Genomic DNA, 18,125 nt, shown 5'->3' on the forward strand with positions numbered 1-18,125 from the left:
CACACAGTGATGTCACAGTACAGGGATAATACATACAGTGATGTCACAGAACAGGGATAATACACACAGTGATGTCATAGTGCAAGGATAATACACACAGTGATGTCACAGTGCAGGAATAATACACACAGTGATGTCATAGTGCAAGGATAATACACACAGTGATGTCACAGTACAGGAATAATACACACAGCGATGTCACAGTACAAGGATAATACACACAGCAATGTCACAGTACAGGGATAATACACACAGAGATGTCACAGTACAGGGATAATACACACAGTGATGTCACAGTACAGGGATAATACACACAGTGATGTCACAGTACAAAGATAATACACACAGTGATGTCATAGTACAGGGATAATACACACAATGATGTTACAGTACAGAGATAATACACACAGTGATGCCACAGTACAGGGATAATACACACAGTGATGTCACAGTACAAAGATAATACACACAGTGATGTCATAGTACAGGGATAATACACACAATGATGTTACAGTACAGGGATAATACACACAGTGATGCCACAGTACAGGGATAATACACACAGTGATGTCACAGAACAGATATATTACACACAGTGATGTCCCAGTACAGGATAATATACACAGTGATGTCACAGTACACATAAAATACTCAGCATCAGACTTCTACAGACCCGTGTGCTGCTGCATGTGGTGTAATACCCAATATAGTTCTACTAATAAGAATGTAATTATATAAAATTACTTCCTGTTTTCCTTTTTTTACTTTCCTGCTATTATGTTACTTACTGTCTGTAATTAGTTTGTAATTAGCTACAAATTGGCCCATTTTAGAAGGCTACCAGCCACAGTCTCATGGTGACTTGTCAGTCCAGCAGTATTTAGGAAAAATCCTCAAGCCACTAATTACCAATAAAAGATAATTATAGATGTTCTGGTATGGAATCGGCCTCAGGTTGTTGACTCTATCCGACTCTCTGAAAGCCTCATAAAACAACTTTTAGCTTCTCTGTAAATCTTGTATCTATTCTGTTGTACCGTATTTTTCGGACTATAAGGCGCACAAAAAATCCTTTGATTTTCTCAGAAATCAAAGGTGCGCCTTATAGTCCAGTGCACCTTATATATGAACCGTACTTACAGACAAAAGCTGGCTTGAACTGTGCACAGGTCTGCCACCTGCTGGTCATTCATCCTTATAATCAGGTGCGCCTTATAATCCAGTGCGCCTTATATATGAACCTAGACATTTTAGCAGGCATTTATTGATGGTGCGCCTTATAGTCCGAAAAATACGGTATATTTGCTATAGGTGTAAAATAGCACAAAAATTTAATAATAAGTCTAGAAAAATAAAGGACCCATAAACACCCCCCATCGAGACATAGATACAATCATTCTACACTACGTAATACCCTGGAACAAGTGCTCCTGCTTTGGTGATGTTCTCAGACTCAGACAGTATGTTCTCTTTTAGAGTTTCCTCGCATCCATAGATTTAACCATTTCTACCCCTTTAAAGGGGTTGGGCACCTTACCTCATGTATTTTGTAATTTGTGTGGGGGGTGGGGGGGCAGGATATGAGGTAATTTACCAATATACGTCTATTAATAGTTCTTCTCCACTTTCTTGATATGTAAAATGAGGTCTTCTGTCTGTTACCTCATTGGCCAGACATTCCTGTCCATAAAAATGTCCGCAGATGGAGGGTCATGTGATCTCTAACTGTCCATGAACAATCGCCCTGCCAGGACCTTATGATAGTATTCACAAATATAAGATCAAGGTCCTGGCAGGGCGATTGCTCATGCACGGTTAGAGATCACATGATCCTCCATCTGCAGCCATTTTATGGACAGGAATGTCTGGCTGATGAGGTAAAAGACAGGAGGCTTCACTTTACATCTCAAGAAGGCGAAGCTGAACTATTAATCTTTGTATATGGGTAAATTAGCTAATATCCTGAACCCCCCAAATGATTACACACACATTATAAAAACAATATGTAAAGTGGCCAACCCCTTTAAGAAACATTTCCATTTGCACATGAAAACTTACATGTTGGTGTTTGCTGTTGAAGTCAACCAATCTGCCGCCAACCCAACCATGTCTAGACCAGTAGAAAGTTGATTGAAATATCTTGGATGTCCTAGAAAGTCATGGAAAATAATAAGATTTCAGTAATTATAGAAGATCCTATTTTTTCGTTACAGCTTTGGTCTTGGAGTTGCACTTGCAAAGACTTTATTCATATGTGCCTAAGTCATAAGGCACACCGCCCCCCCAATACGGCCCCTCCAGCACCCTTGGGCCCCGGCACTTGACTGGGTAAGCCAGGTGCTGGCGCCGGGCCTGCCTATAATGATAGTTTGACCTTCAGGATGATAAGGATCATCACAGTGATGGGGCCCCTATGGCTACTGCTGAAGTCACCGACTATGAATATTGCATGGAGTAAAGGACAAATCATTTGAACTTTATTAAATAAAGCAATAAAAAACATACAACCAGTCACAATATACTATTCACGTTATACGACCTGTGATGGAGAGGAAAATAAGGAACAAATGTATAAAGTGAAAAGACTGAAGCTTAGAATGAATGACAGAAGGAGATGGGAGGTGGCTTTGTCTCCTCTAGATGACGCCTGAATGTCCATCAATCTACTATCTATAAAGCCAAACTAGGGGGGTGGTCAACTTTGGCCGAACCACCTCCTCACCATAGCCCCTATAATTGCCCTTAGAGACCTTCACCACACAGGCTGCATGACAAAATCTGGATAGCAAAATAGAATTTTGGAAGTGTGAATCCCAATGCTAATGTAGGCCTGGCCAGGTACAGGAGAAAGAAGAAAGGCTGGGCCCCCCATTTATAATGTTATGGCTACCAACCCCCCGCCCCCCCTACACTACTCTACCTCCTGCCCTGTATTGACCATCCATTAGTTTCCCTTCTCTAACCCCATGTCATAGGAGGCCCTGATTAAATGGACACCCGAATTCCAGACAACCCCTAGTTACAGACGACCCCTAGTTACAGACGGACCTCTCTGCCCCCTGTGATGTCTGGAGAAGTCTCTGGATGTTACTATAGTCCCAAACTGCAATGATCAGCTGTAAGGTGTCTGTAATGAAGTTTAATTATAATCCTAGTTCCCATAACAGCAAGAGATATTAAAAATCCAATTGGCACAGGGACAAAAAAAAAATTAAATATACAGTTCCGACTTACATACAAGTTCAACTTAAGTACAAATTTACAGAACCTATATTGTACGTAACCCGGGACTGCCTGTATTATATATACATGTCTATGCGGAAAACTGTAACAGTATCAAATAATAATATGTCAATTAATATGTGATCTCCACATATCCAAGGATATTAGGTTACCATGATGATATTATTATTGATAATAATGGAATTTAATAAATAACAATTCCTTTATTTATATAGCGCACACAGATTACGCAGCGCTGCACAGAGCTTCCCAAATCAGTCCCTGTCCCCAATGGGGCTCACAATCTAATCAACCTACCAGTATGTTTTGGGGTGTGGAAAGAAACATGGTGAGAACATACAAAGTCTTTGCAGGTGTTGACCCTGGGACGTGAACCCAGGTCACCAGCGCTGCAAGGCTGTAATGGTAACCACTAAGCCACCGTGCTGCCCAAAATAATAAAGATATGGAGGAGACATGCATGAAAATTCATTGGTAATTTTACAAAATCTTTGCTGATTTAACATTAATGGGGTATTCCGGGAAAATGAACATCTAATAAAAAAACCATTATGCTATAAATAAACGAATATAACAAAACTTAATGTCATTAGTCACAAAATGGAGCTTAAATAGTTTTATTTTATGATTCAAATAATGTTATGGACTTTCTAAAGTAGGCAGAGTTATCACTGAGATGGCCACCACTGGAAACTACAAGTCCCATGATCCCTCAGTTCTCAGTATCATAGTAATGATGTGTAACTGCCATCACTGCACATTACCTGAAATGTGGTCTCACCACAACACTGGCCATACTGGATGCCCTGCAACCAACCAACTACAGCCAAACTTAGTGGTGATCACATGACCTGCCCAGGCAAGTGCTGGACATGTAATGTGGACATGTGACCAGTGGCCATCCTTATGTCCTTTGTCTCGTCCAAAGGGACAAAATCAAGGGTCTCATTAAAGAGCCGGTAGCATTTTAATTCTGCAATTTTTATTGGGAAATTCTTAAAATTGTATCATTAATAATACAGTTTTTTTCCCAATAACGCACACAAATGATATGTATATAATCTTTATAACATCTTCCAATCTCCTATGGGCTATTCAGAAATGTAGCGTTGGTTGACCTTGGCCTTTAGACATCTCTTTGTAAATGCAGTAAGTAGCAGCAGGACTGTGATAAACGGATTTAGATTCCAGGATTCAAGTGCAATTTGGAATGTGTCTTTTGTAAGTCAAACAAAAGGACAAGACGTGACCTGTCTGAGGGACTGGTGGGGATGTAAACGTGTAGAGATGGTTCTTCCTGCATTAAACAGCTACACAGACCTCGTTGCATAGTTTTATAATAGAAAAGATTGAAAACATTTACATGTCCATCGAGTCCAACGTATAAGAATGTTGATGCCAATTGCCCAAAATAACGAATTTCCTCGTTGAGCAAAAACTTTAGCAGGTTTCTAACAGTCACTTAGAGCAGAGGTGTAACAAACAATGGGTTGTGAACCCACTGTGCTATCTAGCTGGTTTGGCTTTGGGCCACACACTAAGGGTGTTATACCTGGACCTCTCCGGTATTCACCCTTTTACCCCTATACAGGTATCTGGACTTCGCTGTGGATAGAGTGCAAGGCCGCTACCTCCTGGGTGGTGCCAGTATAGATAGCAGCCAGTAGGTAGTCAAAGTCGGTCCGGAGTCAAGGCAGGCTGCATACAAGCAGAGCTGAGAACATGGCAGGCAGTTCAGGTTCGGAAACAAAAGCCCGGGCCAATATATCAGGGAGCATGGAGTCAGGAACAAGCCAGAGGTCACACGGGAAATCAGCAGAAATACACATCATACAGCGGAACTAGCGAGCTAGGAAACTTTACTCGGGCGCAGGGAGCAGGGCACGCTGGACTATAAGCTTGGACAACACTACTGGAACACGCCCTGCTCCATCATGTAGGACAGAGAGGCACTGTCCATGCCCTAAGGAAGCTGGACCATGGACAGACACGGCGGCTGAAGGTAAGTTTGAAATGGGGAACGCGACCCCGGGACAGCGTTACAAGAGGTCGAAGTCCTTTGTATACGAAGTGGTTTCTAAAGGGTAGACATGAAGAGCTGTGGAGCAGCTCAATGCAGAGAGCTAAGAGAACAGCAGTGTGAGGACACGCCCCCAGTGCACTCGGAAAAGCTACAATCCTGGAACAAACATGCAAAATGTCCTGCTGCTACTGCTGCACACAAAGGGGCTCACCTCTCCTGATATTTCTGCGTTACTAAATACTACTAGCCCCCAATTTAATAAAATATTTTGAAGCCTCTTTTACCACAAATTTGTTTTGTACCGTCCCTCAGTTACTTCACCTAGAGATTAATGAAGGAACAAAATTAACATTTTCAGAAAAATCGCTCCCTTAAACCACCAGCACTGATTGGATGTAGTCTGAGTAGAGTCATACCCCTAACTAGTAACACCCACTTGTCATTTTATTCATAAATTTGTAGGAAAAATTGTGGGATTGCAAAATAGACAAAATGCATTTCATATCATAATAATTTGATCTGAAATTTTATTTGTCGGTCCTGGATTATAGATTGTGCCGGTCCAGGAATTCTCTATAGAGCGCTACAGATTCCCGTTCTCTTATTGAATAGTTATGTCTTTTCTTTGTTATTGTTGTACATGTTCTGTGTATTCCTAAGTATAACAATGGAGCTAATGAGTGACAGCCATGATATCCGGCACGTACACGCCACATACTCAGACTTCCACTGCGGAGGACTTGTGTCACTCGGAGGTAATCCCTCCCCACGTCTTACACAAAAGACTATTATAAATAGGCGATTATTCTCTCAAATAAACACAGTTAATAATCAGCATTTATGTCATGCAAATGATGGATGATGGAGAATTTCCAACCCAATTTAATCCGGAAAGACTTGCTTTTTTGGAGACTTGACTTCCAGTCAGCGAAGTAACTGAAGGCAATTAAAGCCATGAATATAAATGGCTCATTATGAATGATTCCCTGAGTGATATCTTATCAGTCGCCTGGGCTCCGATACATGGAACAGGCTGGGGCCGCTGTGTTGTTACACACACAAATCTGTTTATTTCCTAAAAAATCCTATTTTTAAGCCTTAGCAGCGTTCTGCCGCTTTGTCCAAGGCAGATGAGACTCGGAAGCGAGATGAAATCTGAATGAACATCAATGCCGTCTATCAATTGCTGAGCTGACAGCGCTCTGTTATCATGTCCTCGCACATGTGGGGAGAGCTAAGCCCAGGCTGGAGATACCATTTTCCCTATCATTTAACAGAATTAGCCAGGGAGGGTTACGTCTGCTTCCCCCGAGATGGGAAATGATGTTTTTTCCCCCTCGGTGAATGTTTGTTGTATCAATGGTAACTACAAACAGGGACGCCATTTGTAATTTAGCTTATTGACATCGATAAGCATTTCCTAAATCTCAGTTGGTTCAGCCTCTTTTTGTGAGTATATATACATATACACATATATATCTTGTCTGGCTCATAGTAGCATGAGGGAACAAAGGCATGGACATGGGCTACGAGACAAGACTAAAAATATGATATTATCCAGGCAGTCCCCTACTTAAGGACACCCGACTTACAGACGACCCCTAGTTAAAGACGGACCCCTTTACCCGCTGTGACGTTTGGTGAAGCTCTCTGGATGCTTTACTTTAGTCCCAGACTGTTTTGATCAGATGTAAGGTGTCTGTAATGAAGCTTTATTGATAATCCTTGTTCCGATTGCAGCTAAAATTTAGAAAATCTAATTGTCACTGGGGCAAAAACATTTTTGGATATACAAAAATAAAATATATTGGGTCACATTTACTAAGGGTCCGAATCGGTCTTTTTCGTCGAGTTTCCCGAAAATTACCGGTTTGCGGCGAATTGCCCCGGGTTTTTGGCGCACGCGATCGGATTGTGGCACATCGTCACCGGGTTACAAGCGGCGGAAATTGGGGGTGTGGCTGTCGGAAAACCCAACGGATTCAGAAAAACCGCAGTATTTTAAAAATAAAATGTGTCACTTGACACGCTCGCTCTTACATGCACCAGGAATAGGTAGGTGAACTCCGGCAGACCTCGGCGCAGCAGTGACACCTGGTGGACATCAGGCGCACGACCTTAGTGAATCGCCGTAAGACCTGAATCCTCGTCGGAGAATGCGCCGCTGGATTGCGACAGGACCGAGTAAGTAAATGTACCCCACAGTTTTGACTTACATACAAATTCAACTTAAGAACAAACTGATGGACCCTACCTTGTAAGTAACCCGGGGACTGCCTGTAGTTACCTTATTAATTTTGGGGCAATTACACCAGATTTTGTATTCTTGTTTGCAAAATGAAAGCAATGAGGTGACCTCATTCTGGACCAAATGTCATCAGGGTGGGACACGGTTTCCTTTGGGATCACATGATCTAACATGCACACAGTATCATTACATCCGATTTATAAACTGGTGGGGTATCAGAGCATAGTAAGTCAATAAGATTTTATTTTTTTGACCTGTTCGACATATGTCTCCCTATTTTAAACACCCTAAAAAACTTTTTAAAGGGGTTCCCAGCATATATCATTTGCTACTGTGGACCACAAAGGGTATGAAATCGACAATCTGGGTGTACTCACCTTTATCCAGCACGATGGCTCCTATTACTACTGGGCTCTGTCTATATAGATAGGCCCAGCGGTAATGCCCAACCATTACTGCCTACAGGCTATAGCGGGTGTGTGACTATAAGGCTATATTCACATGTACATATGCCCACCAGGCCGTAGCCTCCCCTCTCCATAGAAAATAATGCCACAAGGCCTCTCTAAAGGCCAAAGATAGAGCATGCCGAAGTCTGGGCACCGTCTATGGGGGCGTATGTCCGGCTGCAAATATATGTCCACCAGATGGTGGTGTGAACGGGAACTAAATGTGATGGATGGGCCTCTGTATAAAAACTTAGGCCAGTGGAGATGGGCAGTGACACGCTGCACCGGATCACTGGAGGTCAGTAGATCTAGTTTGATATTTTTATACCCCTTGGAGCACATAATAACAAAAATATCATCAAAAGATACTTTTAGGCTATATTCACACTGCCGTTGCCCGCCCGTACCGTACCGTAGCGGGCAACGGCAGTGTACGGGGAGAGGAGGAGGAGGTGAGCGCAGCTCACCCCCGCCCCTCTCCATAGGAATTAATGGCGCACGGCGCCGTACTACGGATAAAGATAGGACAAGTGCGGCACCGTACCGCTCCCGTAGGGTGCCGTGCGCCCATTGCTGCCTATGGGGGACGTATATCGGCTGTATATATGGCGGCCGTATATACGTCCCCCATACGTCAGTGTGGGGGAGGATTGACATTGTATTAGAAAATAATGTTTATGATCAAACATAATTGATTGCAATATTTATGCAAATTAGGTTTTTGGTGCACAGGGGGTGGGAACTTGATTACGGTTGCACCAGTTTACTTCTTCCTACACCTTATTTCTAGGAGAGATGTCAAATATTATACGGGGCACTGATAGGCAGCATAGAATTAGGAAATCAAGTGCACCAGTTGATAGAGGCCCATTTCTAATGCACAAATAAAATAAAACTGGAATCTTCTCAATTCTGATTTTTATGGAATTTTCTCAATTCTGATTTTTATTTTGGGGTGGGGGGACTTGTAACTATGTGTGACAAATGTGACATTCTCTCCTCATTCCTCTGGCTCTCTCGGCAGCGTTTGATACTGTGGACTACCAGCTCCTCCTCCGGAAGCTCTCTCCTGGTTTTCTTACGATTTCTCTGTCCACACTTTCAGTTCTCCTTATCTAGATCTCTTTCATCCACTTTTCCTATTACTGTTGGGGTTTGTCGAGGTTTAGTGATAGGTTCTGTTGCTTTTCACTCTGGTTTTCAGTATAGTCAAGTGTTGCTCTGATTCACTCCTGTATATATTACTGTAACTCCATACTAAATATTCTTCCTCTACAATCCATTCTTAATGCAGCAGCCAGGCTTGTCTTTGCTACACGAATGCCTTCAGTTTGTGTTACTGCACTGGTTGCCCATCTCCTTAAAAATACAGTTTACAACTAATACACCCTCATCCACAAAGCTCTGCACAATGCTGCACCTCCCTACCTCTCCTATCTAATCTCAGTCTATCACCAAGTCTGTGCTCTACTATGTGGTAGCGTTCTTAGATTATTCTCTTCCTTAATTTGGAACTCCCATTTCCAGGACTTCTCCCGAGCTGCGCCAATTCTCTGGAATGCCCTACTACAGACTTTCAGACTAATAGCCAAGCTCTAAAGCTTTGAAAGTGCTCTTATAAAACCCATCTCTTTAAGAAGGCCTTTCACATATGATATCTCTATAAAATAAGATCTATCTTTTCACAAACATCCCCTGTGTACTCTTCCCGTCAAGCAGTATATACCAATCTACAGGCTCCTCTGTTTTTAAGATGGTGACTGGTGACTGTTTCATGCAGAATTATGAATTAATTAATTTTTTTTTTTAAATATTGTATCTAATTTTTCTGATCCTTTATATAAATGGCTGGACCACTGTACAAGCCCTTTGACCTCCAGTGCCCCCCCCTTCATCCTCTTGTAATCAGGGCCCTCACTCATATTGTTTCCTCTGACCGTGTTTTTGCTCTATTATGTCTTATTTTGTCTGTATATGTCCCCCATATCTAAGATGCTGGTTCTCTTTAGGTCACTGGAATGTATTCAACTAACACTTATGGAGAAGCTTCTCATCTATGAAGTCAAAAATGGGAAACTCTTCAACTTTTCATTTGCATTAAAACATGACATCTTTCTTTCAAAAAGACCTCACAACAGGTCGTAGTATGGCAGCTCAGCTCCATTGACGTGAATGAGGTTCAACTGCAATACCACACGTCACCACTAGGTGTTTGTGGTGCTATTTTTAGAAGATAGAAGCCATCTTTGTCTAGTGGTGGATAATCCATTAAGTAACAATGAGGCACATTTATCATAGCTTGTAAGCCTGAAAACAGCTGTTAATTTTGTCCAATTCGTGCTTAAGACGCCGTGAATTGCGACTTCTACTCTTTGTGCGCTAGGTGGGTGTGGAGGGGGCGGTGCCAACAAGTGTTGGACATTTTATCATCTCCAGGTGTATATTTTCAGTTTCTTAGTGATCTGTGGTTGTATGTAAATTAGCTTCTCAATGCACTGGAGGTGGAGCCATAACTGCTGGTGCACACCTTTTCTTTCTACACTTGAGGGGAGATTTATCAGAGGTGTCTGAGGTAAAACTGTTCTAGTTACCCATGGAAACCAATCAGAGCTCAGCTTTCATTTATTAAACAGCTGTGGGAAAATGAAAGCTGAGCTCTGATTAGTTGCCGTGGGCAACTAGAACAGTTCTGCTCTCAGACTCTTCTGATAAATCTCTCCCTAAAAATTTCTATGGTAGATGTCAGTCATTTATCTTTCTCTTTTTTATCTCTTATTTTTGCGCTTTGTTTTGGCACATTTGATATATTTGCGCTTACATTTGTGACTTTTCCACTTGACTAGCAAAGTTAGAATAGGCGCAAGAATTTTGCACCTGAAACACTGCATATCTTTAAAATCCTGATGTAAACGTATCAAAAAGTCACAACTTTGGATGAAAATCGTGGTTAAAAAGTCACAAATAAACTCCAATCCTGACCAAGCATGGGAAAAACTTTAGAAGAAGTTGCAGAAAAGTTTGAGACTTTTTTGTGACTTTTGTGTGACTTTTCAATAGTCGCAAAGACCCCCGAAACTCAGCTGCCTGTTATATCAACCTCTAAGATAAATCATAAAAGTCCGAAACCTGGAAACAAACAATAAAAGACTCACACAAATGTCCTGACTAAAGATAAATGACCCCCATTGTGTAACGAAGCCTCGCTGGGTAGCAATGGACAACATAAAGTAAAAAGCTCCTCTGCCAAGTAAGGCTCCACCTCCACTGCACCAAGGAGCATAAAGATAAAAAATACATTTTCTTTTCTGACAGATGAGTCACATAAAGAAAAGTAAGACCTGGGAAATGTAGAAAGAGCTCTACGCAAATAGTTTTTGCTTGTCACGTTATTTAGGAGCTGGTAAACTAACATCATGATAAACCAGGGACATTACTCATAGATCCAGGCACTGGGTTTGTAGTAATCTTCTTATATCTACATCCATGGCCTCCTTCCTTATAAAAATCAACCTCTGGAGGGCATTATCAGAGCCCCTCTGTGTTGTAGCTTCACAGGCTGTTACACTGTCTAACCCAACCCACTTGCTCCCTCTGATGTAATCTGACACAGTGGGGGGGGGGGGGGGAGTGCTCCTGCTCAGTATGACTGTGAAGGTACTGCACACAGGGACTCTGGTAATGCCCCTCCCCCCCTGTTGATTTTAGAAGGAAGGAGGCCATGGATAACAAATATAAGAAGATGTCTGGATCTATGAGTAATGTCCCTGGTTTTTCATGATGGATCTTGATGAAATTTTATTTATGCAATGTACATGGGGGAAACACAGGATAAAGCTGAGAAAATTATATTTAAACAAAATATAAGGATAAAGCAAGACATAATAGACAAGAAAACTGCAGTACTGCCCCTGGCCAAAGGTGGCAGAGCAGATCTCTTCGGTGGGACATTTATCATCAAGTTTCTGAGGTAAATCTGTTCTAGTTACCCATGGAAACCAATCAGAGCTCAGCTTTCATTTTATAAACAGCTGTGGGAAAATGAAAGCTAAGCTCTGATTGGTTGCCTTGGGCAACTAGAACAGTTTTACCTCAGACACTTCTGATAAATCTCCAAGTCTTTTCTCTATTCCATTCTTACAATTATCCCTCACACGTCCACAAGAATAAAATAATTGGCTTGATTTTTCACACATGAATGCCATATACTCTATCAATCCTAGAAATCAACAGATGACTTATAGAATCAATTGTGTAAATTAGTATAAAATAAGAACATTTCACGAACCATTAAGAATCATCGCAAAATCAGGGTCTATGATATACATGACGGTTATAGCACATAGGACTTGAGTCTATAATTACACGCCTATTATTAGGGGATCATCAGCTCTTTTACATAACACCTGCACGAAAAAAAAAAATCCAATTTTCTTGGTGGGAAGCCATTTTGTCCTTGCTCTTACATCCCTGGATATGGGGATGTTACATTTTGGAACGTAACATCATATCAGAGTGAGAAAATGGCTGCACTTCTGAAGGTGCGTGAGCAAAACCTGCGCGGCTGTGTCAGTGAGGACACTCAATCCCTTTCCCTTACGTGATAGATGATTAAAATAATGATACAAATCATCATTGTGACTAAAAAATGAGGACTGTACCATAATAAGCCTGGTAGAAGGCATCGGCGGTTACACACGGGTGAATAAATAGGTCACACATGACAGATCCAATCTCAGAAAAATATTAACAATGGACTGAGGGTCTATCATGAAGGTCACAAAATTTGCAATTCTACAATTTTTTTATTTTTTTAACATTAATTATAAATTCTTTAGGTAAAATTTCACTGAACGCAAACAAACAGTGAAGAAAAAGTGGAAAAAATCACAGTGTAGCATAAAAATATATTAAGAAAATAATTAATAAAGGCAATTTTAAAAAATGAAAACAGAGCATAAAAAATATCTACAAAAGAAATAATAATGGTGATTTGAAAAAGGACAAAATAGTGTAAAATATAAAAATAGGGTGAAAAATATATGCAAAAATGAGGTTTTTCATGACCCCTAATTTTTTTTTGTGATTTAATCATCAAAGTAAAATATAAAAAAAAATAGGGTAAAAAATATATGAAAAAATTAGATAAAATAAAATCATATAATACCACATCTTGGGAGTTTAGCTTAAATGTGTTCAGTAATATTTTATTATATAAAATAAAATATATATAATATTGTATATATATTCAGAGCTCTGAAAAAATATATAGGGTTTGATAAAATTTGATAACCATAAACAAATGTAAAAAAACAAAACAAAAAGCATGTTCATATTTTACAAAAAAATCCAAAAAAATTAAACAAAAGAACAAACCTTTATATGAAATGTAATAACTTAATAGAAAAAACAGAACATTTCTGTAAAACAATACATAGCGATGTAAATATTTGTGTTGTGTATTTAAAATACTGTATAATATATTAAGATTTTAAAGTAACATTTTGGCCAGTTTATCAAATTATTAGATTATATGGATTAAAAAATAATCCAAAATACATATGGATAGATAGATAGATGATAGATAGATAGATAGATAGATATGAGATAGATAGATAGATAGATAGATAGATGATAGATAGATAGATAGATAGATAGATAGATAGATAGATAGATAGATGATAGATACATAGATACATACTGTACATAGACAGATGGATAAATAATAGACAGCTGATAGATACTGCAGATATATATATATAGATAAGAGATAGATAAATATGAGATAGATAGATACTGTATATATATAGGGAGAGAGAGAGAGAGAGAGATAAATAAATGATAGATAGATAGATAGATAGATAGATAGATAGATAGATAGATAGATAACGAATGGAAAGGTGTTGGACACCTTTTTCAAGATAGATAGATAGATTTCTCTAAATATCCTAAAAAAATCTCTTGATTCCATCTCTTGACGAGCAATGGGCATTTGCCAATACACAGTAATCCTAAATGAGTGCAGATAATGGGTTCACCAGACTGAAACATTGCTGTCTTTTTGATCTGTGCATTGCTCTGTACTTGAGAAGAAGAGCCCTTTGGTGAAAATAATCTGCAATTTTATAAATCATACAAAGTACAGTGAGTTCAGATTTCACTTAAAGTCACATACAGAAATATAACTCTCCGTAACAGGAAATGGATTCCTGAAAATTCTTATTTCTTAAAATTTGGATTATATTGACGCCACAATCTAATTCTGTCTATTGTTTTACATACAATTATCAAGTCACCATCCAAGTAAAAGCTTGATACAAAGAAACAGCCACATTACCTGTCTTAATAGCATATTTCAGGGTGGTCTTGCAGTTAAGCAGAATCCCCTCCAAACTCTGCGGTTGGTCGGACAATTCCCAGTCATATTCCTGAAGCAGCTCATTTGGATAGTGGAAATCGATCACTTTGGTAGACCTGTCAAAGGTTTTGACTACATATTGTAATAAAATGTCTATCACTTCTTGCAGGAAACGCAGGGTCTCTGCCTCTCCATTTTTTGCAGGTAAGAGATCTGAAAATTTAGAGAAATATAATAAATTTAGTAAACAAAAAAAAAGGGTTTTCTTTGTTGCACAAAAGTATTTGATAAATATTATAATAATGTGGATACAATACAATAATGACACCCCTATTTTTGTATTGTGTCACATGATTATATGCAATTCTTAAATCTTTTCATATTTGTGTATTTTCTGTATTTGTATATAAAACCTTTGAATACATTTTGATATATAAAGCTTATTATGCCTTTAAAATTGTGTGTATTTGGGTCTATAAAAGCTGTAGATAAAAATAAAATAAATTATATGTTTCAATATTAGATGTAAACAAAATAATAAAAAAATTATGTCTTAAATAAGCATTCAAACTTAAAAACTGGATACAAATATGTTCTACTTATTTAAAAAAAATGTTATTCCAATTATATTTACATCTATAATCTCTACAGCATTGTATCTAATCTATCTTCTATCTATCAATCAATCAATCAATAATGTATCTGTGTATTAATCTATTCACCATAATTTATCAACTCTCTTATCTATCTATCTATCTATCTATCTATCTATCTCATATCTATCTATCTATCTATCTATCTATCTATCTATCTATCTATCTGTCTATCTATCTATCTATCTGTCTATCTATCTATCTATCTATCTATCTATCTATCTATCTATCTATTTGTCTCTCTATATATTTATCTAGCCATCTATTTATCTGTCTATCTATTATCTGCAGTATCTATCTATCTATCTATCTATCTATCTATCTATCTATCTATCTATCTATCTATCTGTCTATCTATCTATTTGTCTCTCTATATATTTATCTAGCCATCTATTTATCTGTCTATCTATTATCTGCAGTATCTATCTATCTATCTATCTATCTATCTATCTATCTATCTATCTATCTATCTATCATCTGCAGTATCTATCTATCTATCTATCTATCTATCTATCTATCATCTGCAGTATCTATCTATCTATCAATCATCTATTCTTTGATTAATCTAACTTTCTATAAAATACAATTTAAAAATAGTCTTGAAAAATACAGGACATAAGATATCTATAAACAGCCATGTGAAATCCGTACCTGTTGAATATAATAAGGAGAAGTTGAGTTCTCCCTTCTCACAGCTGTAGGTGTTCTTGTCATAGTTGGATGCGTTCCCTTTCTCCCCAGGACTCAGCTCATCCTTGTTTGCCAGGTCTGCTGACTTTTCGCCCTCTCCATAAAGTAAAGCTGGACAAGAAGACGCAAACTTAGATCAGAAGAAAAAATCCTCTCCATCATCTCCATGTTACTTTGCAGAGAAGCTGCTGTGTATATTGTAGGACCATTCTTTATACTCACCACATAATTTTGAGCTGATTCCTCCTGTAAATTTTTGAGCAACTTGGCACCAGGCTTTAGCTACAAGAGAAAAGAACCATAAAATATTTGTTAATAAAATAAATATCACATATGAAAATAAGATAGAGATATCAGATATTATAATACATTTCTTCATTCTCTTCTCAAATTTCCCTTTATTTATTGTTCCATCCTTACTTTCTTCCTTTCTCTTTTTCTTTTTCTCTTCTTAATTCCATCTCCTTTGTTCCTTTTTTGATTCTCTCTCTTTAATTTGGTCTGTTTTTCCTTCTTTCCCTCTTGTCCTCCTTTAATCTTTCTTTTCTTTCCTACATATTTGCTTTTTGTTTTCCATTCAGTTTTTCCAATTATCTCTTCTACTTTCTCTCCCTTGTCTTTCTTTCCTTCTTTCTTTCCTTTCACTTCCCTCCCTCTTTCCTTTCCTCCGTACTTGCTTTATTTCCCCTCCTATCTGTTTTTCCAATTCTTTCATCTCCTTTCTTTCTTTCTTTCTTTCTTTCTTTCTTTCTTTCTTTCTTTCTTTCTTTCTTTCTTTCTTTCTTTCTTTCTTTCTTTCTTTCTCTTACCTTCCTTCCTTCCTTTCTTTCTCTTACCTTCCTTCCTTCCTTTCTTTCTCTTACCTTCCTTCCTTCCTTCCTTCCTTCCTTCCTTTCTCTTACCTTCCTTCCTTTCTTCTTTCAATCTCCCCTTTCACCTCACTCCCTTTTTCCTTTCCTTCATACTTGCCTTTATTTTCTTCCTTTCTTTTTTTTTTTAAATTCTTTCCTCTTCTTTCCCTTCTTTTACCTTGTATTTATTTTTATTTCTTTGATTTGTTTGGATTTCTTCTTTTCAATCTCCCTTACACCACCCTCCATTTTGCTTTTCTTTAAGCAATTCCTTTAATACAATAAACATATTCACAATACCAACATTGCACATGTATCCTCATCTTTCTTTCCCTATTCTTGCCTTTCTTTCTTCTTTTGAATTCTTTCCCTCCCTTCCTTCATCCCTTCTTTCAGCATAATTACCTGTACATTTGCGGTGCATACATTATCCTCATCCACATTTGCTTAAACACTCAATCACTGCTTTAAGTATTCCAATATTCATCACACATATAAATATATATATACTACAGGTACACACACACATGTACATAAGCCCCACAATTCCCCCTTACCTGAACCTGGGTTGTCAGATTCACTGCTATTCCCTTCTTCTGCCCCAAAAGACCAAAATCCTGAGCCGGGAGATGCCATCCCGACCCCTGAAATCACCAGCAAATGTGGGCAGCCAGTGAATGGGTATGTCACTCCTGAGAAGCCTGGACAGGAGCATAGAAAGTAAGAGACAAAGTAGAGGTCGGTGTCTAGTGTAGGGATAGATGTACCAGGAGACAGCTGTGGATTTGTATAGAGCAGTCTATGGGAGCTGTTCCTGGTGCTGAAACCTTGGGTGGTCTATGTGGAGCTGTCCCTGGTGCTGAAGTCCTGTGCTGTCTATGTGGAGCTGTCCCTGGTGCTGAAGTCCTGTGCTGTCTATGCGTAGCTGTCCATGGTGCTGCCTCTGTCTAGCTGCTCTCCGCAGTCCTGAATCTGATCCTGCACTTCACCAAGTGACCACAACCTCAGAACTAGAAGCAATAGTGAGACACAGAGGAGCTCTACCCCTCCCGGAGTCCTTCCATCTACCTATAGGAGAACAGTGATGTCTTTTGTGATTCCAGGACAAATGACACGGAACAGCAACAAAATGACACCGCAAGACGTCACCCTGACATCATTAGAGGAAAGAAACGCTCTTTGTTAGTGTCTTGCATACGATATTACACACATGACTGCACACACACCATAATAGCCATATACACTGTATATATGTATATATACACACAATACAAATACACAATGCACATAGATAAATTGTACACAAATATATAATAATAATGCATTGTTCTATCTATCTCTTATCGATCTACCTATTATGTATCTACATTATCTATCTTTTTATCCGTTTATCTTATCTATACCTGTCACATTGTTTGCGTTTCCGATTTTTACTCTCCTTCTCACCAACGCTGGAACTATTTTATTTTTCCATGTACATCACTGCTTGATGGTTTGTTTTTCTGCATAACAAATTGTACTTCCTATTGTCAGTTTTTAAAATTCCATGCAATGTTTCTGGAAGCCGGAGAAAATTCAAAATGCAGTGAAAGTGACGTCCTGCATTTTGTCCA

At 38.8% G+C, this 18,125-nt stretch overlaps 1 protein-coding gene across 1 annotated transcript in view; it reads right to left on the bottom strand.

Moving 5' to 3' along the window:
* GAD2 (glutamate decarboxylase 2) overlaps positions 1 to 17,576 on the bottom strand; it is a 65,956-nt gene extending 48,380 nt beyond the window's left edge. Inside the window, exons 1-5 of the mRNA XM_072154119.1 lie at positions 17,070 to 17,576; positions 15,884 to 15,943; positions 15,623 to 15,772; positions 14,298 to 14,531; positions 2,059 to 2,149 (exon numbers count right to left, since the gene is read on the bottom strand). Coding sequence (XP_072010220.1) covers positions 2,059 to 2,149; positions 14,298 to 14,531; positions 15,623 to 15,772; positions 15,884 to 15,943; positions 17,070 to 17,148 — 614 coding nt within the window. The 5' untranslated portion in view covers positions 17,149 to 17,576. The remainder of the gene's footprint in view (positions 1 to 2,058; positions 2,150 to 14,297; positions 14,532 to 15,622; positions 15,773 to 15,883; positions 15,944 to 17,069) is intronic.
* Positions 17,577 to 18,125: the final 549 nt, after the last annotated feature.

Source organism: Engystomops pustulosus, chromosome 5, assembly GCF_040894005.1.
Source record: "Engystomops pustulosus chromosome 5, aEngPut4.maternal, whole genome shotgun sequence".
Classification (NCBI taxonomy): Eukaryota; Metazoa; Chordata; class Amphibia; order Anura; family Leptodactylidae; genus Engystomops; species Engystomops pustulosus.